General features: G+C 38.3%; 2 protein-coding genes across 4 annotated transcripts in view; both read left to right on the forward strand.

The window, feature by feature from the left end:
- Window positions 1–1033: 1033 nt before the first annotated feature.
- Window positions 1034–25423, forward strand: part of inpp4b (inositol polyphosphate-4-phosphatase type II B) — a 324645-nt gene continuing 300255 nt past the window's right edge. For both annotated transcript variants that reach the window (XM_088341789.1, XM_088341788.1), the window contains exons 1-2: window positions 1034–1362; window positions 4918–5054. The gene's annotated coding sequence lies outside the window, so the exon portion shown is untranslated. The remainder of the gene's footprint in view (window positions 1363–4917; window positions 5055–25423) is intronic.
- Window positions 11992–14733, forward strand: LOC148360948 (general transcription factor II-I repeat domain-containing protein 2A-like). Of its 2 annotated transcripts, none has more exons than XM_088341786.1 (2): window positions 11992–13480; window positions 13550–14733. In XM_088341786.1, exons 1-2 carry the CDS (start codon window positions 12277–12279, stop codon window positions 14122–14124), a joined length of 1779 nt encoding a protein of 592 aa, XP_088197912.1. In that variant the 5' UTR covers window positions 11992–12276; the 3' UTR covers window positions 14125–14733. The 2 variants fall into 2 exon arrangements, with proteins under 2 accessions (XP_088197912.1, XP_088197913.1); XM_088341787.1 differs by having other exon boundaries at window positions 11992–12511; window positions 12674–14733.

Genomic DNA, 25423 nt, shown 5'->3' on the forward strand with positions numbered 1-25423 from the left:
AAGCTTCATTCTCCTAACAATGCATGCTCGTTTTTTAATGGAAAAATGAACAAGAATAGCCGACATTTTCACACAGGAGGCAGGTTTATTTCAGTATTTAACTAAGTGAATTCCATCGAATTTAGCATAATTATTGTCGAACTAGTCTAATTTGTCTTCGTCGAGCCTCCCTCTCATTCTTGATCTGATCTCTCATCTCTTATTCCGTCTTCTGCCCACGTCTTCACAAGCTGGGGTGTTGGCTCCTCCCATGTGGCGTGTTGACTCCTCCCACGGGCGGGCCAGGAACTCCCCACGAGGCCTCCACCTAGTCGCCACCTCGTCTGACCGGTTCGTCATGAAGGCCCCTCCCATGGGGCGGGTCAGGTACCAGCTTCACCACCTCCTCGCCGAAAGGCTTCGCCATGTCTAAAACACTAAAAACAAGAAAGCTTATCAGAACAACTTCGCCAAACAATGTCTCCTTTCCCGCGTACAGGCTCCTCCGGCGTCCGCCCTTGTCCTCGTTCTCGCTGTTTACTGTAAACATGATTCTTGTCTAGGCCGCACTCACTCCAAGCCTTCCCTGTGAAAAATCTTCATTGCACTCAACAAATGTGACTTGTATGAAATTGTATAAAATCCCTTATAGTCAAATAAATAAAATATAAAATCCTTCATTGTATATATGTGTATATGTATATATGTAAATATTTGTAGATGTTTGTATATGTACATATGTATATGTGTGTTATGTTATGTTATGCATACGAATATATAGCGTATTATAGCATCGGTAAGTATATATATATATCCATTCAGATTTCACCTTTTTGCAAACTAAAATAATAATTCACCCAAGCACTTTAGAACTAATAATCGCTGCTATAAACCCATTTAAAACAATATTTAAATGTATTTTCAATTTACATGAATGTACATTAATCATATTATTCCTTTAATTTCTGTTAATCAAAACCGGTCTGATAGCCAGCTCAGATGTGACGTCATAATTCCCTCTAATTTGATTGGTCAATGATAGGTATTCGTGACCAAGTTGTTGTTGGGTACAGCTAAAGTTGCTTTTCTGAGGCGTAAAATGGCTTTTAATTTTAAAACAGTAATCTTTTATTTTAATTTGGGGAAATATTTACTAACCAGTGTTGGTGATGTTTGCGTTAATATGTCGTATAAAACTCATTATACATACTATGAGCGCGTTAACCTTCTGTGCAGCGCTGTGAAGCAATGGTCACGCGAAGGGGAGTCAAATTTTGAAGAGGAGACGAATTTAGGTACAACACCGCCATGGTAATTAATTCAAAAGAAGTAGCTATCTAGCTCTGAACAACTGACTTTGCTAACTGCCACTAACAATCCCTGGTGAGTTTTTTTTTCATTTCACAGTTTGTAAAACATCTGTATTTGTTTGTATTGCGTTATTAAGAAAATTGTGAACCACTACTCTAAAGTGTACATGATTTAGCCTTTTATGTATGTGTAAAGATCTATATCTATACATCTATCTATCTATACATCTATCTATCCATACATCTATCTATCTATACCAGTACATCTATCTATCTATACATCTATCTATCTATACATCTATCTATCTATATGTAACCGCGGTGCACCTGTCCCACCAAAGATCCACATTCACGCTGGACTGGATGATGAGGTTTTTATTACAGTTTCTGCAGATGAAATGAGCTACAACATTAGCTTCTCTGCTGGCTTTGATCTCGTTGGCAGCTCTCTCTGTAGACTGCCCAAAGCATATCAAAGATCTTTCTTTCCAATTTACATAAAATACAAAATACATAAATGGGGCAGCATGGCGGCGCAGTTCATGTCATGGGAACCTGTCGTGGGTTCAAATCCAGCTCCAGACCTCCTGTGCGGAGTTTGTATGTTCTCCTTGTGCTTGCTTGGGTTTCCTCCGGGCACCCCGGTTTCCTCCTACATTCCAAAAACATGCACGTCAGGTTAATTGGCCGGTCCAAATTGTCCGTAGGTGTGAATGAGCGAATGAGTTGTCTGTCCCTGTGTGCCCTGCGATTGGCTGGCAACCAGTTCTGGGTGTACCCTGCCCACTGCCCGGAGATGGCTGGTATGGGCTCCAGCCCCCCCGCGACCCTAATGAGGATAAGCGGTACGGCTAATGAGATGAGATGAGATGAGACATTTTAGTATATCACAATACATTTTTACATCCATTTTAACAAGAGATTGTATAGTGTTTATTTTTTTTTAACGTTTACAATGAATTCAACATGTTTTTCTATAGACTGAATTTTAACCAACATCATCCTTTTTATATATATGAGAAAATAAAAATAAGAACAATAATGATTATAAAAATGGATACAATTTACCTGCAGATGAAATGAGTCACAACATTAGCTTCTCTGCTGGCTTTGATCTCTTTGATCTTTACAAGGGGAATTAACAATTTAGCACAACAGAAACAAAACGAAAATAAATCCAAACAGCTTGACAACATCAATCACATTACTGTGCATGTTAAGAGATTTGTCAGCTGTGGTTATAATGTTTAAAATTAACTTCTTTTGTGCAGCACCAAAAGATGCGTCTTACCGTTGGCAGATCTCTCTGTAGACTGCCAACAAACCCCGCCTCCCATTCACATGTCAGAAGCCAAAACCAAACCCTACCCCATACCAGCAAGTGGCACTGTTGGACTCATCATTGCAGGACACTTACCAAAAACTATACACATATTTCAGCAGGAATTTCAATAAACAAAAGTTATTATTACACCCGTTACATATACATCTATCTCTCTCTATGAGTTGTACACCTCACAAGCTCAGGTTGTGTTTCTGAACCCACTTTTTACCAATTGCTTTTAATTAATTTTATTTTAATCAAAAAAGGGACAATTAGAATTGTTTTTAGTGTCATTGATATCAATGTTGTGAAACATAGTATGCAATAAGATTAGACATAGCACTCCAGGGTAAAACATGTAATGTAAAGACTGAAGACCAAAAAACATAAAAGCCAATCAAGATGAATAAGCAAAAAAAGGTTGGATCCCTTGACCACTAGGGTCTTCGGGGCACCATTTCTACCAACATGTTTCATCCGGTCTCAAACCGGGGACCTTTCGCTTGTCAGGCGAATGTGTAGTGCTTAGAAAAACTGGCTTAAGTTTTTATGATAATAATGCAATTGCAGTAAAAAATTGTGTATTGTAACAACAGTGCAACGAAGAAGTGCAATAACATTTAGCAGCAGCAATTGGATACATACATACAGATAGACAGACAGACAGAGATCCCTTTGTTTACACGGTTAATTGGGACCAGAATCGCCCACTGAAAGTGAAAATTCCTGAAGTAGTCTTGCACTCATGCCTTCTCTTTGAAAATGCTGGTCTACTCGTCTCCCAAGAGCCAAGAAGAGAGCGTTCTCCATCCGGTCCCCGGTGCTGTGGAAGGCTCTGCCCACTGAGATTCGTTTTACAACCTAAGTTGAACTGTTTATATTTAGGCTTAAAACACACTTCTATTCTCTAGCTTATGAATGACCTATATTTCCTGTTGTCAATATCTGCGTATTATTTGTTATTGCTACATGCATTGCAGCCTGGTCAACCTGGAAAGGGGGATTACCTCATGTGTGGTCCCTTCTCAAGGTTTCTTCATTTTCCTCATGTTGAGGTTTTTGAGTTTTTCCTTGCCCTCATATAGGTTTTAGATCAGAGATGGTTTAATCATTGTCTGTGGTTTGCAATAATCTGTGAGACTCCTCGTGATTAAGGGCTATACAAATAAACATGACTTGACTTATTTTTATTTATTATTTGGGGTGAAGGGCGATTTGATGAGTAAAACGGAGGGCGAGCGAGCGAGAGAGTGAGTGAGGGAGGGCAAAGAAGAGAGAGAGAAATAGATAGAGAGAAATGCTTTGGTGGCATGGCCAAGACCTGGACGCAAGCTCTCCTCGGCGAGATGCAAAAGAAGGCACGGATCCCTTAACCGCATGGGTCATTGGAGCACCAATGAGGACGCAACTCGGGACAGCTTTCTCAACTGTTCATGGTCCTTGGGCTGTTCTTCTGTTCTATGGTCGTGGCAGAGTTCCCACCATTTGATGAGATCATTCAAGTTTCCTTGTTGGTTCAAGGTGCTGACGTTCCATGTGGCTGTGGTATTGGTGTTCCTACCATGCAATCTAGGTGTTTTCCCTACCAGTCACACATTTATCATCTTCTACCTGGTAGTAAGTGGAAGGCGTAGACTTTTTGACCAGGGCGACAACCAAGCCGATATCAAGAGTGAGTAGTTGTTGTCCATCATGTAGTGTGTCTTCTACGCGCCCATCCCACTCCACAGTGCATTTATAAATACAGTACATATAGCCCTTAATCACAAAATGTCTCAAATGACTGCTCTGGCTACAATTACACCACCCCCTGATCTGAAACTGGCGTGCGTGCAAGGAAAAACTAAAAAACTTCAGCATAAGGAAAATAAAAAACATTCAGAAGGGGGCACACAAGAGGCAATCCCCCTACCGGAATGACCAGGATGCAATAGATGTTGCATTGGGTAACAGTACACAAAACATATTAATGCAGGTTTCTATCTTTACTCAGTACTTTAGCACAAAAGCAAAAATAAATTGACTCAAATCAATATTATTAAGAAGTAATAGCTAATGTTTTTCTTTGCTTTTGGCCTAACAACTTATAAAACTGATTCCAGGAGGGGCTGGAAATCCCATTACGTTTTTTGAGAGTACCAACTCGTCCAGAAGAGTGTTTGATTGGTGTGACAGGTCGCAGAAACTGCATATTTCGTGTTTGCCTTGCCTCATGCTGATTCCATTACAAAAGGTGTGCCTCAGCCACTCTGTGATTCTAGCTTCATGTGTACAGGAAGTGAAAGTTGTGCTTGTTTTTGCCAGCTGGTGCAAGTGACCTGGCTCCAGGGTCCAACAAACAAAAAGTCCTGATAGGGCTCCTTCTTCAGCTTGATGGCACCCCTGACTGGCAGTTTCCTGTACACAGGCCACGTCTCTGATCAGCTGCCTCAGCAGAGGAGGTACACAACATCTTCTGCTCCCCTCTCACCCATTGCCCCTCGCCTCTCCTGGTACATTACGTGCAAGTGGCCAGACCGTGTGAATTAGTGATGACAAATTGTACGGAAGGAAAAAATAGAATAAAAACAGCCTGATCTGTCTTTCTCGGTGTGGGAGCAAAAAGTGCAACAAAGAACAGCTAATGATACCCATCAGGAATTGGTTACATTCTTTGGATTTTCTTCTTTGTAATAAAAGAAAAGGCGCTGATAAAAAGATCTCAAAAGAATTTTTGATTACAGTACCATATTTTCACGACCATTGGCGCACATTACAGTGTACAAGAACAAAAATGTGTGTATCGGTATGTGCTATTAGTATGTGCTATCAGCATTGGTACATGGATGCGTACAAGAATGTATGTTTTACAAATAAATGTGGAATATTCCACGCTTCGCCACCGAATTTTGCCTCTGGGTGCTTGTCCCAAGCCACCCACACATTTGACACGATCTACAGACATCTCCCCTGTTTTTTGGCATTTTGTTTTTGACGATTCGTGACACTTTTCTCGGTGTTGCCCTCTCGGCAGTACTTTTCCACGGTCTCTTTTGCATTGGCATGCTGACTTCTTTTAGCGTGCGTTACTTCAATTTTACATACCCGCAGAGAACTTTTGATGTGCTATTTACTATGGCAGTGCCCGTGGATGATTAAGAATCAAGTCAAGTCCCTTTTGTTTCTGTAGCTCTTAATCGCAGAATGTTAGTACTTTATCATCAATACTTTACAAAGCACCACCAGCACAGTTTAGCTCTTGATCAATTTTTGAATATTATTTTTTGTGTTTGTGTGTTCAGTGTATGGTGGGAATTTTAGAGGATTTTTAGAGGACACCATGACAAAAATGATGGGTGAAGTGTTGGCGCTACATCATGAAGTATAGGTGCGCATTTTTGTGTTGAGCTCTATCCAGTTGAAATTACAGTAAACATTTTTGGCGTCAATAATTGTACCATATACGAGGCTCAATTTGGCAAACTTGCATCATTCAGTTTTGAAACGGTTTTATATGTCTTTGTTTTCCCACTACAAAGCAATTATGATTGATTTGTGTTTTCTGGATTTCAAGTTAGCTACCTGTCAGACATGGGGACTTGAGACTTAGTGACTTGGACTCGAGTCGACTCGAGTCGCTGTTTTTATGACTTGTGACTTGACTTGGACTTGGCAATCTAAGACTCGGGACTTGACTTGTGACTTGACTTGCCCAAGAAAAAAATACTTGGGACTTACTTGGGACTTGAAGGTGAAGACTTGAGACTTACTTGAGACTTGCACATGTGTGACTTGGTCCCATGTCTGCTACCTGTTCTTTTCCACCTCCAAGCCGGCCATTTTTCCATGTGCTGTTTATTAAAAAGGACTGTTGCTCAGGGTTTAGGTCCCAACCAATCACTCTTCATCCTTACAGAACAAGTGAGAAGCGATTGGTCGCTACCTGAGCCAGTCAAGTCACATTTATTTATATAGCCCTTAATCACAAAAATGTCTCAAAGGACTGCACAGGATTACAATTGCACAATTACATGATCTTAAACCTGAGCCCTCAGCAACTTCAATCTCATTTTTAGCTGAAACAAGTACTGATGGCCACTTAACTGATTCTGTAAATCGATAAATACAGATTATTGCTTTGATTTACTTGCATGCCACAAATGTAAAATGAATCAAAATTCTTTGTTGTTCAGAATATCTTTGGGTTTACTGATTTAGGGCCAAAACAGTCCAGGTCCTTTCATTCGGACTTTGAATAATTTAACATTCACGTATACATGCGTCTTGAGTAAAATGCGCTGCGGACGTAAAATGACTTTCTCCCAATTAAATTACTATTTGCCGAGTAAACGCACAGGCGAAAGGCAAAGAGGTCCTTCCTTGTGGCTTTCTTTGCAAACTGGACGACTCGTTCCCGGCTGGTGACAAAGTCAACATTAGTTCAGCTGCTGTAAAAATCTCACCGTCAACCCTGTGTGAAATTACAAAAAAATAAATATTAGAGCACTTTACCGATTTCTATGTCAAAATAAGTCTGGTGTGATGCTGGTGTTACTTGCTCCCAAAAAGCTTGCAGGGTATAGAAGCAGTCAACATTCTAATTGTTGTCACAGGAGTTCAGAACATGCCTACAATAATTCACAAACCCAACCAAGTAAAGGGTCCGTACAGGTGCTTGAAATCCTTGAATATGCCCAAATTTTAATGTTGTGTTTTCAAACCAAAAACTGCTCGAAATTCAGGTGAAGTTCTTGAAAATGCTTGACACTGTTGCCATTGCCATGTTTCTTGGTGTTCGACTCTTTAGACCACGCAATAAATCGGGGAAAAATAAAAAAAGGGTGTACAAATAAAGCCGACACGCCTGCTCTGGTAAGTCGACATCATCGCGCTGTGAAGTGTCACCGCCTGTATTGGTCTTGGAGGACAGCTCTAATTAGAAAACCGTATCATTTGGCTTGGCTCACTGAGAAGAATTCTTTTGGTTTCGAAACAGCCTCTCCGTATTCTTTTAATGATATATCATTAATAATAAAAATGTATGCACCAAAATGTTTTGTAATTAGTAATTTCATGTTTTGCGGGCGACCCCTGAAAAACACATGAAATATAAATTTAATCCACAGATCTACAATACTATTTTAGCTTTTTGACTAGACTTTTTACACACTGAACAGATTTAAAGTCTAACAAATACACAAAATCCCAGAAAATGCAAAATTAAAAATATTAACCCTTCATTGCTATGAATACAAGATAAAATGCAAAACAATTAACACATTTATTTTCACCAATTTAGATACAGATCCTCTGAAAAACACTCAAAATATAATTTGAAATAGGTAAAACAAAAAGCAAAATTCAGCAGTAGATTAAAGGTTAAATGCGCTCTGCTTCGAGCAATCAATATCAATAAAATGAGTCCAAATTTGGCTCATTTTTCTGCTTTTTGTAAATACAACCCTTCCTTCTTTTGTCTTCTGTTATTGAACTCTATTATAATGAAACACCCATAGAGAACTTCCCTTGTTTCTAAACAAGCGTGATGTAGCCAAGCTGCGCATGAAAATGAACTGTTGAAGCAGAATGGCAGAATTCATCTCTGTTTATAGCAGGTCACTGACACAAAAAGATTGTAGATCATAGATAGAAACAAGCTCAAAATAGCAAAATGTATGTGCCAGCAGCAACATAGTGACTTTATTTTAGTAATCAAAGTCAACAACAACAAAAAAAAAACGTTCTTTTGATCGGCGCTGAACTTGTTTCTTTGAAAGTACTGGAAAAAGTGAAAAAATGGCCTTAAAGTGGTCGAATTTGGCAATAATAAAGAACCTTGCAAGTATGTTCTTTTAACCAAATAAACTCAATTTTTGTTTAATATCATCTACTGTTTATACTTTCAACTAAACCTACAAGGTTCTTTTGGCTTTATTATTGTATTGTTCTCAGCTCAGGGATGCTGCTGGAAATGTGAATTTCCCTTAGGGGATGAATAAAGTATCTATCTATCTATCTATCTATCTATCTATCTATCATACATAAGCTGACCCACTAATACTGCTTTAAAATCGCCATAAACGAAAATAAATTGACACCCACAATATAAATAAAACTTTTACCAAAACAATGATAGTTTAAAAACAATTAACTGTACCTTTTTAAGCAGCGCTTCGAAGTCAGACACTCGTACACCATTTTTGTATTTTGCAATTTCCTTTTGCAACTCTCTCGTTGTCTGTTTTCCACTTCTTCTAATCACTAACTTTCTTTGAACTGATTTTTCCTGGCAAAAAAGGCAATGAAAAGCGCTATATCACAATAAAATGAGATGTGCTCTCTCTCAAACACAATCAGGAAAGCGCCGATAGACTGATCAGGAAGAAGAGATAGGGCACGGGAATATCATGAAGACACCACGTGGCCATGGGCCATTTTGTGTATTACACCCCCTTGTGTTTATTATTTTGATGCGGATATATAAGCCGGCCCTCTGATTTTAGTTTTGTATTTTATAGGTCTAAAATCGGCTTATTTGCGAGAATATGCGGTACTTGGATGCTTGTTCTAAATGTTTATTCAAATGTATTTGAATGAATCTTAGTTGTAATTCAAATATGACTGAACGTTTTTTAAACCACTGCCACTTAAAACACATTTTACACTTTAAATTCAGTTATTTTGGAAGCTCGAGAAGATGAGCTGTTTGAAAAATGGATAGATTTCGTCACATCCCACTAGAGGAAGCCTGCGAGCGAGCAGGGATAATGGCTGTCACGTCACAGTGAGTGCAGTTTTTGTTATCTCCGTATGCATTATCAAGTCAAGTCAAGTCGTTTTTATTTGTATAGCCCTAAATCACGAAGAGTCTCAAAGGGCTTCACAGATTATTACACTATATTACACAGACTATTTTTCAGCCGACGGGAAGAGTAGGTTATTCATATGCTGTGGAGTAGAAGTGAGTTTTAAGCTTAGATTTAAACATTTCCACTGAGGTTGCAGATCGGATCTCAGGGGGAAGAGCATTCCACAGCACCGATGGAGAACGCTCTCGAACCAGCAGAACACTTCTTTGCTCTTGGGATCACCAGAAGACCGGCACTCTCAGATCGTAGGCTTCGAACCGGGACATAGGGGCAAATCAGATCTGAAAGATAAGAGGGAGCAAGTCCATGTATGATTTTGTATAATACTAAGAGAACCTTGAAATCACATCTAAGGCTAACTGGGAGCCAATGCAGGTTAGCCAAAATCGGTGTTATGTGATCGTACTTTTTTGTCCTAGTTAAAAGCCTCGCTGCGGCATTTTGTACCAGCTGAAGAGACTTGATTCTAGACTTCGGGAGACCAGAGAGTAGTGCATTACAGTAATCGAGACGGGAGGTAACAAACGCATGAATTATAATTTCCGCATCCGACTTAGACAATATTGAACGGATTTTAGCAATGTTACGAAGATGGAAGAAAGCGGTTCTAGTAATTTTCAAGGAATTTGTTCCCAGAATTATACCAGAAGAGTACTTAACTCTTGCTTTGGATATGGACCTCGATGCACAAATACTTGTACAGCAATGAAAACGATAAAGACAAGGATAGATATCCTATAGTATTCTTTAAGTAAATTGCATGACATTAATGACATTTTCCCATTTTGGGAACAGGAACTTCTTCTCAATTTACATGCACAGAGTAATAAATAAATACCCCCACACACAAAATACATAGATACACAAATGTTTTGTCAGACTCAACCCGTACAAGAAACATGGGAGTTATACAGACCGACAGTGCGAGACAGTATGTCAAAAGTGGGCTTTTCCCATTTTGTTCTTTAATACATGACAGCCATACATTGAAGAAAGAATGAAACAAGTGTTACGCCTTAAAGAAGCAGTCCGTAAATTGTAATGTCATTAATCATTATACCTTTTTTACCGTCTTACTGCTGTGATTACCTGTCGTAGAATATTTCAATGACTAGTTGGTTTAGTTCGGTTGTCTTACATCATAAATCATCTATACTGTCATGTAGGACAGTTCTGACAAAACTGCCTATTCTTTGCTATCTATAATTAATTATGTTTAAAGGTGAAGAAACATTAGGGATTTAAAACATAAGCAAATTTACATAAACTCTCATGTAAATGTGCATTTTTTTTGAATACTTAGTTTGAGAAATCTGCATTTATTTTACATGAATTGAGCCTCACTAAGAGGGAGCTGACATCATGGTCGGCCATCTTGCTGCTATCGGTACCCGAAAAAACAAAAACCTTGCAAACGGCTTGGCAAAAGAGTTAAACGAAAATGATGCGTTTAGGTCACTGAGTCTCTGTAATTTGTATTCTTTTTAGTACTTAATAGCACTTGTTTCCAGTTGCAGTACACAATAGAGCCATCTAGTGGTCAAATGATAAACACTGTCCCTTTAAAGCTTTAGCATATTATGATTTTGATAGACATTCTTATAATCCGATGTATTTTTTAGACTTGAAGTAAGATTAGCCCAACTTGATTGTCGAAACAAAAAAATTACGTCAAACTATGATAATGTGTAATTTCAGTAGTTTTAGCAGACTTATCTCCCAACATTTTGAAGGAGTTCCGTAATCCAAAGGAGTTCCAGCGCACGATATTTGGAATCGGATCGGTAAGACCCCCTCCTCCACATTCTCCCCTTTCCGCATACTTTCCTTCAGCAAGGTTTTCCATTAAAAAGAATTCCCTTCAGTCGCTGCAGCAGTCATACATCAAGTGAGCAAAAATAGTCCTACTTTGCGTGCCGGTGCATGTGTACGTGTGCGTGCATATACTGTATAAAAGAACTCTCTACGGTAAACACGTAAGCTATGTACACTATCTTTTCAGCTGACCGTGGTGAATGGACTTCTGGCCTATCTATAGGGCTCTTCAAAAACTCTTAAGTTTTATACTTCCCCTTCCAAAAATCTCTTTTGTATTGCTTGCATACAAATATTTGGATGTCTGGGGTCCCTGCCTCTCCTGCCAAGTGTGCAAAGCACAAAGCAAATTTTGTCCGATGCGCTTTTCTTTTCTCCAGCATTAACAAACTATAATTTGTGTCTTAAAGAAAAGTAATGTTTCCTTTCTTTTTGCAGTTTGCTGTTAATTGACATTGTTAGGTGAAATCAGTGAAGTATAAACCTTTTATTGTTATTTGTATTATCATTATTCTTTTTCTTTACAATTATTGCACAGTAAATCTCCCAGATTCATTGTTTTTCTTTTCTTTCTGAGGTTAAATTGTATAATAGCGGGAAATATAAACCTATAGTAATTGGCTTCAAACCCCTGGTAGCCAAAATAAAAATATTAAAATAACTAAGTAGTATAGACTAGGTATTACTTACGTATGCGTATATCAGGTGTCACCAACACGGTGCCCGCGGGCACCCGGTCGCCCGCAAGGACCACATGAGTCGCCCGCGGGCCTGTTCCAAAAATAGCACATCTCATAGAGAGCTGCGTCTAAAAATTAATTTTGTTCTGTTGCTATTATTTTTTTAATCACACTTGTATGTATATAGATTTAAAAAATACTATCTTAAAAATACTTTAAGGTTAACGCGCACAATATTTACCTATGGGCAGTAAAGTAGAGCTTGTGGGATGTGGAGAGTAAGCTAGCGGGCGCTGTATGCACTTTCGTACCCCAAAAACATGGCAGAAAAAAGAAAGAAAACGTATCTCTTTCACAGTGAATGGGAAGAGGAGTTCTTTTTTACGACTGTAAAAGAAACCTGCGTGTGTCTGATTTGCGGGACGACCGTGGCGACAGCAAAACGGCACAATGTGGAGAGACATTTCAATACGTGTCACAAAAGCTACCATGATAAATATCCACCTGCAAGCGCCCTACGGGCAGAAAAAGCCCGTGAGCTAAAGACCGCTCTGGGTAAGCAACAGTCTTTTTTTACGAGGCCGGCCAAAAACTCACAAAAAGCAACCGAAGCCTCGTTTAGAGCTACACATTTTCTGATCAAGAAAAAAAAGGCATTTACAGATGGAGAAGTTGTCAAAGAAGCGATGTTATTAATTGCTAACACTGTATTTAAAGACGAGAAAAATGGAAGCGACCTAATCTCCACTCTTTCCGACGTCCAACTGGGGGCATCTACGATGGCAAGACGAGTATCAGCTATGTCCAGTAACTTGGTCGATCAGTTGGAGCAGGATCTGGCGAAGTGCAAGTGGTTTAGCCTCCAGTGCGATGAGTCCGTGGACAGCAGCAGTACAGCGCAGTTATTGGTTTTTATCCGGATGGTGTTTAATGATTTCTCCACAAAAGAAGAACTCCTGACACTACTGCCCTTAAAGACAACTACGAGAGGAGTTGACATTTATAACACGGTGAAGGAGTTTTTCGTGCAGAAAAAGGTGCCATTGGAAAAGCTGGTAGCGGTGACAACAGACGGGGCTCCTGCTATGGTCGGCCGACAGACAGGTTTCATCGCTCACTGTAAACGTGACCCAGACTTCCCCAAATTTCTGCATTACCATTGCATCATTCACCAGCAGGCGTTGTGTGCGAAAGTGATCGGCTTTGGGCACGTGATGACTCCCGTTGTGAAAATCATAAACAACATCCGCTCCAAAGCAAAGCAGCACAGGATTTTCAAGGTACTATTAGAGGAGATGTCAGCAGAATATGGGGACCTACTGCTACACACAGAAATCAGATGGCTCAGCAGAGGACGAGTTTTGCATCGTTTTTTGTCTCTTTTGCGTGAAATCAAAGAGTTCATGCAGTCCAAAGGCGAAGATGTCTCACTGCTAGAGGACACAGAGTGGACACTTGACCTTGCATTTTTGGTGGACATTACTGGGAAATTAAACCTCCTGAACTGCCAGCTGCAAGGCAAAGGTAAGACTGTTGTCGATATGATAAGTGCTTTAAATGCATTTAAAGCCAAAATGAATGCATTCTCTGCAGATTTACAGAGAAAAAAAGTTCTGCACTTTCCCTCTGTGCAGTCAGTGCTGAAAGACAATGCTTCTGCATCTGAGACATTTGAAAAAGTGGCAGAAAAGTACATTGAAGTAATAAACAGACTTGGGCAAGAGTTTGAGAATAGGTTTTGTGACCTTCATCAGCTTGAACCATGTGTGTTCTTCATTTCCAACCCTTTCATGAATGGGGACACAACATGCTTTGCTGAGCAGTTAAGTGCAACGTTCAACTTGGATGCTGGACAGGTGGAGATTGAAATTATAACATTGCAAAATGATCTCCATCTCAAAGCCTACCAGGCTGCACCAAACTTTTGGCGCCTTGTTGACACAGAGAAGTACAGTGGAGTATGCACAGCAGCCATGAAGGTTGCCAGCCTGTTTGGCTCAACCTATCTCTGTGAATCAGCATTTTCTGACATGAACTTCATCAAAAACAAACACAGAACACGCCTCACTGATGCACATCTGAGAGACTCACTCACAGTTGCAGTGTCAAGTTACACACCAGATTACAACACACTGGTGAACAGCATGCAATGCCAGTCTTCCCACTAACCAAGGACGGATACCAGATGTAGTCAGTGACAACATGGTAGTGCCATGGCAAAGTTGAATTAAAATATTGAAGAATTGTGTTCAATTTAAAAGTGTGTTCATGACATTTAAAAGTTATAATTTTGTTAAACATAACACAGACTTGGCCATTAGTTCAAAATGTGAAATAAAAAATGTATTACATATTTAAAAATATGTAAGTTGATTTTGTTTAACATTACATAATTGTTAACTTTTTGAAACATGTTGCAACATAGTTCATGATTTGTTAACAGGGCATGTCAGTGGCTTGTGCAAATGGGATATTTTTTGCTAAAATGTAGTGATGTAAGTGATCATCTGAAAATGTAACAAATACTGTGATTAATAGAGATAAAGTGTTGAATATTGATATCTGTTTCCCACCTTGTTGTCATTTTTGATAATCATTGTTAGAAATCATTAACATGATCAGTGTCTTTACATAGGTGAGTATTACTAATCATTATAAATAATGTATAACTAAAGGCAAACTGAGCAAATTTGTTATTTCAGAAGAGCGTATCAAACTGGTAGCCCTTCGTATGATTCAGTAACCGTGAAGTAGCTCTCAGTTTCAAAAAGGTTGGTGACCCCTGGCGTATATAATGTAATAACATTAAAATTAAATATTGATTTTTCCTTTCTCTGTATATCTTATATGTGATGTGACTTGAGCTGGTTGAGTGGAGTAGTTGGTGGATGCATACTTTCTAGTTAATACCAAATGGGGAAAATCCCTAAAAGAGGAGCATAAAAATTATCTTATTCCACGTTGTAAAGTGAAAACAAATTAAGACTGGGACGCCGTATATCAGATATATATTGTACTCCATTAGTTTTTCCAAACCTTTTTTGAGCCAAGGCACTTTTTTGAAATGTGCCTCAAAAATATTTGAAAATATTTTCGCAGCACTCTTTTCATTTATTTATGATTATTTTTTTAATTAATATGTTGCGTACATTTACGGTATAGTTATTCTTATCATTTTGGTTATCGTAGCTCAGGAGCTAATGCAGGTTATTTGCTTTAATTAATATTTTGGGGGATTTTGCTATTTTCAACCTGTTTGTCAAAGTTTACTATATTATCTTTGTTTTTCTAGATAAATAACAACATAATACATGAAATTAGCAAAAGTATCTTCCTTTTTTTTCTTAAAATTAAAAAATGATTGAAATCGGTATTTTATCTGCAAGATTTTTATTTGGTTTGATGTTTTTTTTATTTATTTTATTTTATTTTTTGCTGCGCAATCTTAGACACCTTAATTAAAGTCATGTTTATTTGTATAGCCCTTAATCACAGAGAATCTCAAAGGGCTGCACAGATCAAAGACTATTGCAAACTAGAGACTATTAAACTAAAAAAAAATTAAATATGTATGCCTGTATGTTTTTATGGGCAGATAATTGGTATATAAAAAGAAAAATAGTAGTAATTGTCTGCCATCTACTAGTTGGGATGAATGTTAGATACTCGACTGGTATCTGAAAGCAAACATACTAACCTATAGCATGCTTTTTTCAAAGATAATGTTGGGCAAAATCCTGGGGTTAACGAGAATGCAGGACACAATGCAAATCAGTAAAGTCGCGAAAAAAGTGCACCTCGTTATAGCAAATATTAAATAGTTTTAAGAGTACCTAGACATACTAATATCTCTTGGAATCATACGCTAACATATTTGCAGTCGTGAGAGTTGCCTCGGACAAAAATGAAAAGAAAACAAAGGCTATACTATCAACATAAGAAAAGCAATCTCATTAAGCATACTTGAGGAAATACAGAATGCTGCCTGTTCACTAAGAGTTATTGTACTCAAAACAACGAAGCTTGAACACCGTCTATGGCATAAACATTCATTTTCAGAAGAGCCACATGCTTTCATCTCGTGCGCTTTCGTGTGGTTTGCCGGTAAGCGGCTGCTTCCTATAAACGAGTCTATTGTGCAGCAGAAATGGTGCCTTGTAATTCAATTTTAAAATACTTTGTGTGCACAATATGCAGGCTTCCATGTAGAATTAGCATCCATCTATCAAAAACACAAATCATGTTTATCTGTATAGCCCTTAATCACAAGGAGCCTCAAAGGGCTGCACAGATCACAGACTATTACAAACTACAGACTATTATTACACCATCCCCTGATCTAGAACATACATGAAGGCAAGGAAATACTCAAAAACCTCAGCATGAGGAAAATGAAGAAACTTGTGGAACCATTACAGCTTTGTACTGACAAGCCCATTTTATACAATTTTTAAAAAAATGTATTTGTTTTTATTGTAATAAAAGCTCGAATGGAACTGCTTCACTTAAGCGTTTGTTTTTACCTGTCGTTTCTCACAACCTGGAACACACGTTGGAAGAAAAGACTGTCCTTCACTGCTCTTTTTGTGGTTTGGGTTACAATCTTGAACTTTTGATGGCAGTAATTTATTGATTTGTTTGAATGATTAGCACATAATGAATGATATCTTAGACACCTCTCCTCCAGTGAAGGAGCGCGCTGACCGCAGGTCCTCTGCTGGTCCTTTATAAAGAAAAGTTGCAGGGAAGGCTTTGCCTGTTTTGACATTGACACCAACACTATAAACAGCATTTAAGTTAACATCATTCATTTTTGTGACACAACAGATCTAGTGAAAAAAAATTTGTACTCTGCAGATGATACTCGTAGTATATGTCAGAATTTTCTTAAAAAAAGTTCTTGATCTAATTTAACTTTTGCATGTTTACAGTTTCTCTTTAACAACATAGGGTTTTAGTACCAAAGGATTAGGACATTTTTCCAGAATTAACTTCCAAAAATTACATGAGAAAAATGGTTTTGAGACTTTTACTAGATTATATTTTATAAATGGTTGCACCAAATCAATTCATTCTTTATTCAGATAGATATTTTAAGTGTCAGATCTGGGTCCAGATTTTTTATTGGGTGCAATCGCTTGAACAATAAAATGCAGATAAATTTGACACATTGTTTTCAGTGTATGACTTTTTCATGTATTTGAATTTCAAAGAAAGGATGTTGAGTTTACTCAATTACTTTTTGTCTTGTGCCTGTACGGCAAACATTTCAATTCAGACAGATATTTTAATCATTTGCTTAAAATGTCTAATATGACTTTGAGGATTTTATTCCGTGCAAGTACTTACTGGTTAGAATTCTGAAAATATGGTGTTTTAACTCCATTTTTGGGCAGGATTCTTTGTAATGCAACATTAGCAATACTACTGTACTTTTGTATTTTCATGTTTGTATCTTTCCTTTTATTGTGGTTTGGTAACATTATTGTTCAATACAAATCATTGACTCCATGATAAAAACAAAACAAAGAAAATGGCATCATTGAGATTAAATCCTGAAGGGAAACAATTCCTTGGTGGATTACTGAAGTATCCCAGGGCATTGTGAAACTGCGCCCCAAAATCCCATATCACAACCTCCTAGCTTGTGCTTCAAGACTAATGAATCTGCAAAGGGATGTTGTTTCTTCTTGGGGCCTTGGTTGCTTGATCCTTTTGTCTCCTCAGCCTGAAAAGAAAGCCCCAAAATGCGCACAGGTAACTCCTGAAATATAAGGACTCGGAAATTTTCTTTGGTTCTGTGTTTGGTTTATATTCTCCTTGCATTATTGAACTGTTTTTATATGTTCTATGTATCAGAAAGATCATTGTATGTATTAAACAGTGCAAACCAGAAAACTCATCGCCATGATTGGTCGTTGTCGCGGTAAATATTTTAATGTCCGCCTCCAGAGGGGTATTTTATCTCTTACTTTATTGTTATACGATAACAAAATGCCTTGTTTTGACTATTAGGAGCTCATTTAACAGTGACAATGGCATATACATGCATGCAATAACTGGAAACGGAATAGTGGAATTCTAGAGCAATCCCAATTAATTATTTACATGGCTCGAGACAATCGAAAGAATAGAATTGACTTTATTGTAATTGATAACAACATAGGGGAAATTGTTTGCAAAGTGATTAGATATGGCACTCCAGGATAAACACATGATAAATGCTTAAAATCGGACACCAAGATGAAAATAATGTCAAGATTGATAGGCAAACATGTTTACATAGTAGTGCTTGGAGAATGGCCGAAGTTGACAAAACTCATCTTCAGTTGTAAGAAGTTGAATTACCCCATATACATGGCGTTTGCAAGTATTCAGATTACAAGGGAGAAGTTGGTGCAACGTCATTACGCAATCAGATGTTTATCCTTTTATTTAATGTCAAAAGTTAATTTCATTTACATCACTCACCAAATTCAACAAGGTATCTGCTTGTTTCTTCTGGGCTCCAAAAGTGACTCCGTTGCTGCATCTCATGTGTTGAGAGGAAGTGGTTGTACTTGGCCAGCCAAAAGTATAGACTTACACTATACGTGGAAGGATACAACTACGACATCCAGTCAAGTCATGTTTATTTGTAAAGCCCTTAATCACAAGAAGTCTCAAAGGGCTGCACAGACAACAGATTATTGCAAATCACAGACTATTATTACACCATGGGTTTACATAATCAAAATACCGGCGATATTCCATTTCCAATTGGACTATTGCCTGCGTCTAAACATACCCATTGTTGTGTTGACTTCTACTTTAAAGTAACAACCCTTCTTTTGAGGACTAATTATTTTCTTGCAATGTTAAGAGCTTTATTTGTGAAATTGTAGGGTATCTTTCAACTATGGAGATTATGACTTCATAGTCTTTACTGCCTGACTTAAATATTGACTTCATCCAACCCCCCTCCCCCCATATCAATAGAAAAGATGAATAGAAAGCACATTCTGGTTGTTGATCACACCCATGCTGCTTTAACGTGACTGCATTGAAAGAGAAACTCTCATGGAAAGAGACAGACAAGGGCGATGTGCTCGCTCACAGCTTTATTGGTTTCGGCGCATAAAACAATGCCATATAATACTACAGTCCCAACTGTAAATTCTTCCTTCATGAGGACATCATAGTCACTTTTTCCTCTGAGAGAGCTGTTGATTTATTGCCAGTGGTCGTAATATGTAGTGCTATTGTGAGAATCCTGACACATTCTCTTGATAGTATCAAGTCATTTTTATGACAACAATCAATTTGGGTTACCACAGATTTTTGTTTTGTTTTGATTAAAGCATGTCACATACGTTTTATTAAGACTCCCAGAACGGTTTCAAATTGCAATCTTTTGCAATGTGAATCAAACCTAAATGTTCAATTGATCAGCTTGGATGAGCATAAATCTGATCCGGTAAAAACATTCAGAACTCATACACAGTGGTGACGTGGAATCGGGGAGGTCATTTGAGGAATATAAAATGTATACTATATTAAATAGTTATATTTATTCAATGTTAAAGTTCCTTCTTGTTTAACCACGCGTTTTTTGGACATTCTTTTCAAATTAGCTGAATTTTCATATTATAATATGAATATCATTAATGCAATTAATATGTAACATAGCGTATTACTGTTCTTAGCGTCTGCAGATGCAGAGTGAGGCACGCAATTCTCCTGCCTCATCACAGAGGGCAAGGATTCTGATTTGGCGCACACCTTAGCACCATACTATAGATTTAGTGATAGCATTAGCAATCTAACAGCAAGTCAAGCCATCCAGTATTTTTCTTTCTCTTTGCCTGGACTTTTTTTCATAGAAAATTACCTATGAATACATTTCTTTGGTTTTTAATATTGAGTAAGATGTCAGTTCATTATTTTGACTGTTATATATGTTGACGCTTATGCACTGTTAACATCATTGTCGCTATTGGCCAATCATGTTGATGTTCTTTAATATCCACAGCCTTAACAGCGAAACTGATTTTGTAACCTGGGAGATTTAAGAAAAAAGAAAAAGGTCAGGGAAGGGCTTTTAGAACATGAATTTCTTAGGAGGTTTGCAAGTTCAAAATCCATTAATGTGTACCCTCCTTATTTTGAGTGTCTACTAAACTATAAACTTAACCCTGATCTTGTAATGCTTTTTCCCCAAAAAAAACAGTATTTTACGTTTTACTGAACCTCTGCAGATGCTGAGTGAGGCGTGCAATTCTCTTGCCTCATGGCAGAGGGCGATTGTGAGACCCAGGATTCTGATTTATGCACACCTCAGCCCAAAACAATAGAATCAATAATAGTATCAGCAAGTTTACAGCAAGTCAAGCCTTCCAGTATTTGTTTTATCTCGCTACTTTGACAATTTTCATAATGAAGGCTTACCAAGTTATTGGTGCTTTTCAATTGTAAGTTAGGGTAAGACAATAAAACTTAATTTTCTATGCTACAGTTTTTATATTGTTTCTTGTTCCGTCAATCAATTGATGAATAAGATGGAGGTTCTTTATTTGCAAAATCTTACTGTGCCTCACCTGACACGAACCTGCCTGCATGACAATGACACACACACACACACACACACACACACACACTCAAAACGTTGTCCATCCAGCATCCATCAGTGAGTTATCATAACCACATTAGGCCTTTGGAAATGGCTGCACTCCACTTCCCCCCGTGGAGCCACTGTGCATGCCTCACCGCTTCATTTTCAATGGTTCTTTGGCCCCTCATCAATCACCCTACAGTGTGTGTGCGTGCACATCAAAACTGCTCACACATTAGGAACGTCCACTTGAATAACTTGACCCTCTAGCGTGCACTTGTCATGTTCATGTCAGATAAATTCTCCTTTCATGCCTGTAAAAAGGTGATGCAAATATATGGCATAGTTTATTTGGAATTCTGATGCGGGCCACGATTCTTGACATCAATTGTTTTTAACAGAATTGCGTTGCGGACTGTATATGACCCACAGGGTCAACTCTTTGTTTGAATTTGTAGCTCTTTTTCAGGGTGTGAAGGAGTACTGAAGATGATTTAACACAAGGACAATTACAATTTTACTGGTTACTCTGCCATTTTGTTGGCCACACATGCAACAACCTTTTTTTGCTACTGCGGCACTTTGAGGGACACCATCCGCAAAATAGGTTTATAAATTAATTGGCACCAGTTTAATGTTTTCCGTTGTTTTGTTAAGATGATCATGTTGCCTAGATTGACAGTTTTCTTGTCTTGTGTTTTCACTGTGGCCCAAGTGATTCATTTTGGCTAATAATATTGCACTACCTTTGAAATTAATACATGTTTATATACTGTATGTGTTTTTATTACAATTATTATTTTTTAGAAAAATAATAAATGTAATACTTTAAATGAGCAAAGACCTCCCAGTGTGATATATTTAATTTAGATTACAATTTTTTTTAAACGTTCATTTTTTTCAACGTAAAATGATAATTACAATATGCAATATTGTGAAACATTTTTACTTGGGGCAGCACGGCGGCGCAGTGGTCTTGGGAACCTCCTGTGTGGGTTCAAATCCAGCTACCGGCCTTACTGTGCGGAGTTTGTATGTTCTCCCTGTGCTTGCGTGGGTTTTCTCCGGGCACTCCGGTTTCTGCCTGCCTTTTGCAAACTTAACATTAGGCAAATCCCTGGGGTAAACCAACGAGATGGCAAACAATCATGTCAACTTCCTCCAGGTGAGGGTCATGCTATGTAAAATAAATACAAATTTCTTGACTATTGAGGATTTATAAATAAATCAAGTTGATATGATAGAATATGTATTCTAGCTTATTATTCATTGCAATATTGTTTTTATAATAAAGTGTTAGGGGGGGCTAAATATACAATGTTCTTTTCAAACATCTTTTGAAGTTATTACACTAAATAAATGACACCTTCAAGGCTACCACGTACTCAGTGTACAGCCTGTATACTTACTAGCCCTTCAAAATAACTCAACACACAGCCATTAATCTTGAAATTACTCGCAACAAAAGTGGGTAGACCCTCGAGGTCCGTTATTGAGCTTCCAGTAACCAGTGTGAGAGCCGTAATACCAAATGTAACACACCTGCTCCCCACTCACAACGGAGACCTTGTAGCACTAACAAGTTTGAGGATGTGGAGGTATAATTGGGCCCAGTGTGGTCATTTTCACTTAGGGTTATACTGTGTTTTGTTGCTCGCAGTTGAGACATTACCGGTTATGTGTTGAGGTGTTCGAAATTACATCGTACATTGACTACCCTGCCTTAGATCAGTGTTCTCAAACTTCTTTTCCTGGAGGGGGCGCTGTAGTTAATGTTTCTTGAGGTTGGCTCATGATTGCCTTTCCACAAGAAAAGGTCCAATCAAGGCATTACACTTTTTTTCAAAATCTAAACAAATAACAACAACTTGTAAGGAACTTGTCATGATTCCTCATTACACCCACCCGTGCCTGCTCGTTTGGCGTCAGCTGCTGCTGGTTACCTGATTGGTTCCCCGTCCTACTCAAGCTCAGTCTTTTCACTCGCATGTGGTCAGTCCGTCAGCGAACCTGTTTTCACAAGGCAAGCATTTTTTTAATCTGACTCCCGTCAGTCCCGTTTTGTCAGCCGTTTTCCACTCGTCCGTTCCTGATTTCCCTGTTTGTCTCGTGCTACGACCCATTTTTTACCCCGACCACATTTTGATACCCCGTCCCGGCTAATGACCCGTTTTTTTACCCCGTCCCGGCTAACGACCTGTTTTTCCGTCTAACTACGCTATGACCTCCCGCTCCGGAAGATCCATTTCCGCATTCGGAACACACTACGATCCCATGAGCGGCTTGCTTCCCGCGTCCAGCGAGCACCCGATCGCTTGCGCTGATTTTTCCTCTAGATCTCAATAAACTTGTGAGAAACGTTACGCGATTGGGTCTACCATTTGTTGTGGTTCAGACAGAACTAATATGCTAATCAATCCGTAATAATACAGGAAACAATACACCTATTAATAATGACTTAAGAAACTAAATACACGAGTGGAACATTTTAATTAACAACCTTAACGGCAGCACTCACCCAAAGTTACCTGCAAAGTGCATCCACTGTGCAATTTTCAGTACTACAGCGGTGCCAATCTTCTGTCACACCCTGGAAAATTATTTTGTGATTAGATTGCAAAAAATAATCCGATCACCTTATTTGTAAAAACTTATAGTCACTGCGATTTGCCAAACCAGGAGTTAGATAGTCAAACATTTTCACAGCAAACCTACAGTATTTTCTTGACTATAAACCCCAAATTGGCGATGAACTTGAAAGTGCGCCGTATATGCCGCAAAATACGGTGGATAAGATTGGAAATGCATACAGTACTACTTGAGGTTTTACTAGTACTGCTACTGCATTTGTATAACACACAACACACTTGATATGTCAAAAAACATAGCTGATCAAAATCGCAAATAAGTGGTTTGCTCCAAGAATCAAAACCGTGTCGTGGCAGTGAGAGCGCTGACTACTAGACCACCAGTGATAAGGAAGTGAAATGGCATACGATTTGATCTTCATTACCACATTATTTTTACTCGATGTGCTATAAACTAATGTTAAGGAAAGGAGAAAAAAGAAATGTATTACCGAAAAATATAAGAAACACAAGTTGTCGTTGTCATTTGTCCATTCTGAATATCCATCACAAGCAGTGCACGGCTTCCTGATTAATGTCAAAAGAATTTCGGGAAATGAAAAAAATGTAAAAACGGAATAAAAGAAAAAATCTGATTCATCATCAGTTGCACCAAAGAATTGATTCCCTTGTTGTACTTTTATATCTTTCAGGACGACTTTGTTTTATTTCTCCATTCTTTAAAATCAGTTTCTGGTGCTGTGAGTGAAAAAAGTGGGATCATGAGAAAAATGGAATGCTTTTTCATATGTCATCTGTGGCATTAGCCCAGGAGGTAGAGCGCTCGTCTTGGGATCAAGAGATCGCAGGTTTAAATCCCCGCTCCTCAGTGTTACATATCAACTGAACCCCTAATGCCCCCAATAAGCAGGTTGGCTGCACGGCCACTATTGGTGTGTGAGTGTGTGTGAATGGGTAAATGTGAAGCACATTGTAAAGCGGTTTGGGAAGTCTTCATTGACTTGAAAAGTGCCATATGAATGCAGATCATTTCAGATCATTTCACTAGTGGTCTAGTAGCTAGGTACTGGGTTTTATTCCTGTTGCATACAATGTTTTGCAAATAATAAGGTCAGTGACATTTAACAACTAATCCATCATTGCACATATATATACCATGAGTGTATACAATGTTTTTTACTCATGAATAATTACAGTAGCTCATGGAGTAATAGTCCAGTGCACCTTATATAAAAACATGTGGCGAAAGGCCATTTTCTGGGGTGTGACTTTTAGTGCAGAAAATACTGTGCAAGAAAGTGTTATTTGAAAGAAGGTAGAATCCATATCAACCCTCGCAAGCCCAATGGACATTAATTTCATATTAAGGCTATCAAGACTATCATGTTGCAGCCCACAAATGGCTCACAGCCCATAGGTTTAAGACCCCTGCCGAAGAACTAAGAACCGTTTTCTACATTGTTTTGCCTTTGGGAAGGGTTTATACTTTTGTACAATACTGTAGCGCTGAAAGTTAACCTAATGATGCGACTGGCTTTGATAAGAGCTCAATAACTGAAGTCGCTTAGCACCGCTCCCAGTGAGAAACTAGCGTTGGGGACTAAATCACGGCGCTCGTATCGAGCAAATGTGCAGGGTCACACGCGGATTGGGTTAAACAACGACCTGTTGTAACATGACAATGGAGCAGGTCGCAAGCTAAGTGATGGATTGTCATGGCCAGGTCTCATTTTTAACAACTTAACGCGGCCATTCATCACAGTCTGGCAGCAGCTTCACTATGTGGAGTCAAGTAAAGAGACATTGGAGGTATAAATAGAGGTAGAAGTTTGTTTATTATTTTGTCTTGTAATTTTTTTTTGCAACAGTGTCTCTGGTTTGGCTTTAAAAACGACAACAAAACAACAAAGCAGTTCTATTGACAAGTGCCTTGCTAACAATGGCATATACCTAGGACATCAAACATAGTTTGGTTCTATGGCCAGATCATAAAATGTTTAGCTTACTGTAGTTTTTCTAGTATAATGCTTTGTTATTCAACCTGTCTTACATATTTTAATCACTGATGACAAGGGATATTATTATGCATAACACATTTATTAACAATCAATACCGTAGTAAAAAAAAAAAAAGATATTCATGTTTGACATTGGTTTATTTTAACAGTTGAGTGAATGCAGTTTTACACCTAAACCAAATCCCCACACTATACAAACTCAAGTGGAAGCTATGAAGTGTTTGTGTTTTTAACTTAATTGCTGTACTGGTTTGAAATTAATAAAAAAAGAA

Source organism: Urocampus carinirostris, chromosome 8, assembly GCF_059441175.1.
Source record: "Urocampus carinirostris isolate Australia breed hairy pipefish chromosome 8, RoL_Ucar_1.0, whole genome shotgun sequence".
Taxonomy (NCBI): domain Eukaryota; kingdom Metazoa; phylum Chordata; class Actinopteri; order Syngnathiformes; family Syngnathidae; genus Urocampus; species Urocampus carinirostris.

Bases quoted from the DNA above. Each gene is read 5' to 3' on its own strand.
- LOC148360948 (XM_088341786.1), top strand. From the start codon at position 12,277: ATGGCAGAAAAAAGAAAGAAAACGTATCTCTTTCACAGTGAATGGGAA. The intron at 13,481-13,549 runs GTAAGACTGTTG...CATTCTCTGCAG, and splicing joins CTGCCAGCTGCAAGGCAAAG to ATTTACAGAGAAAAAAAGTT.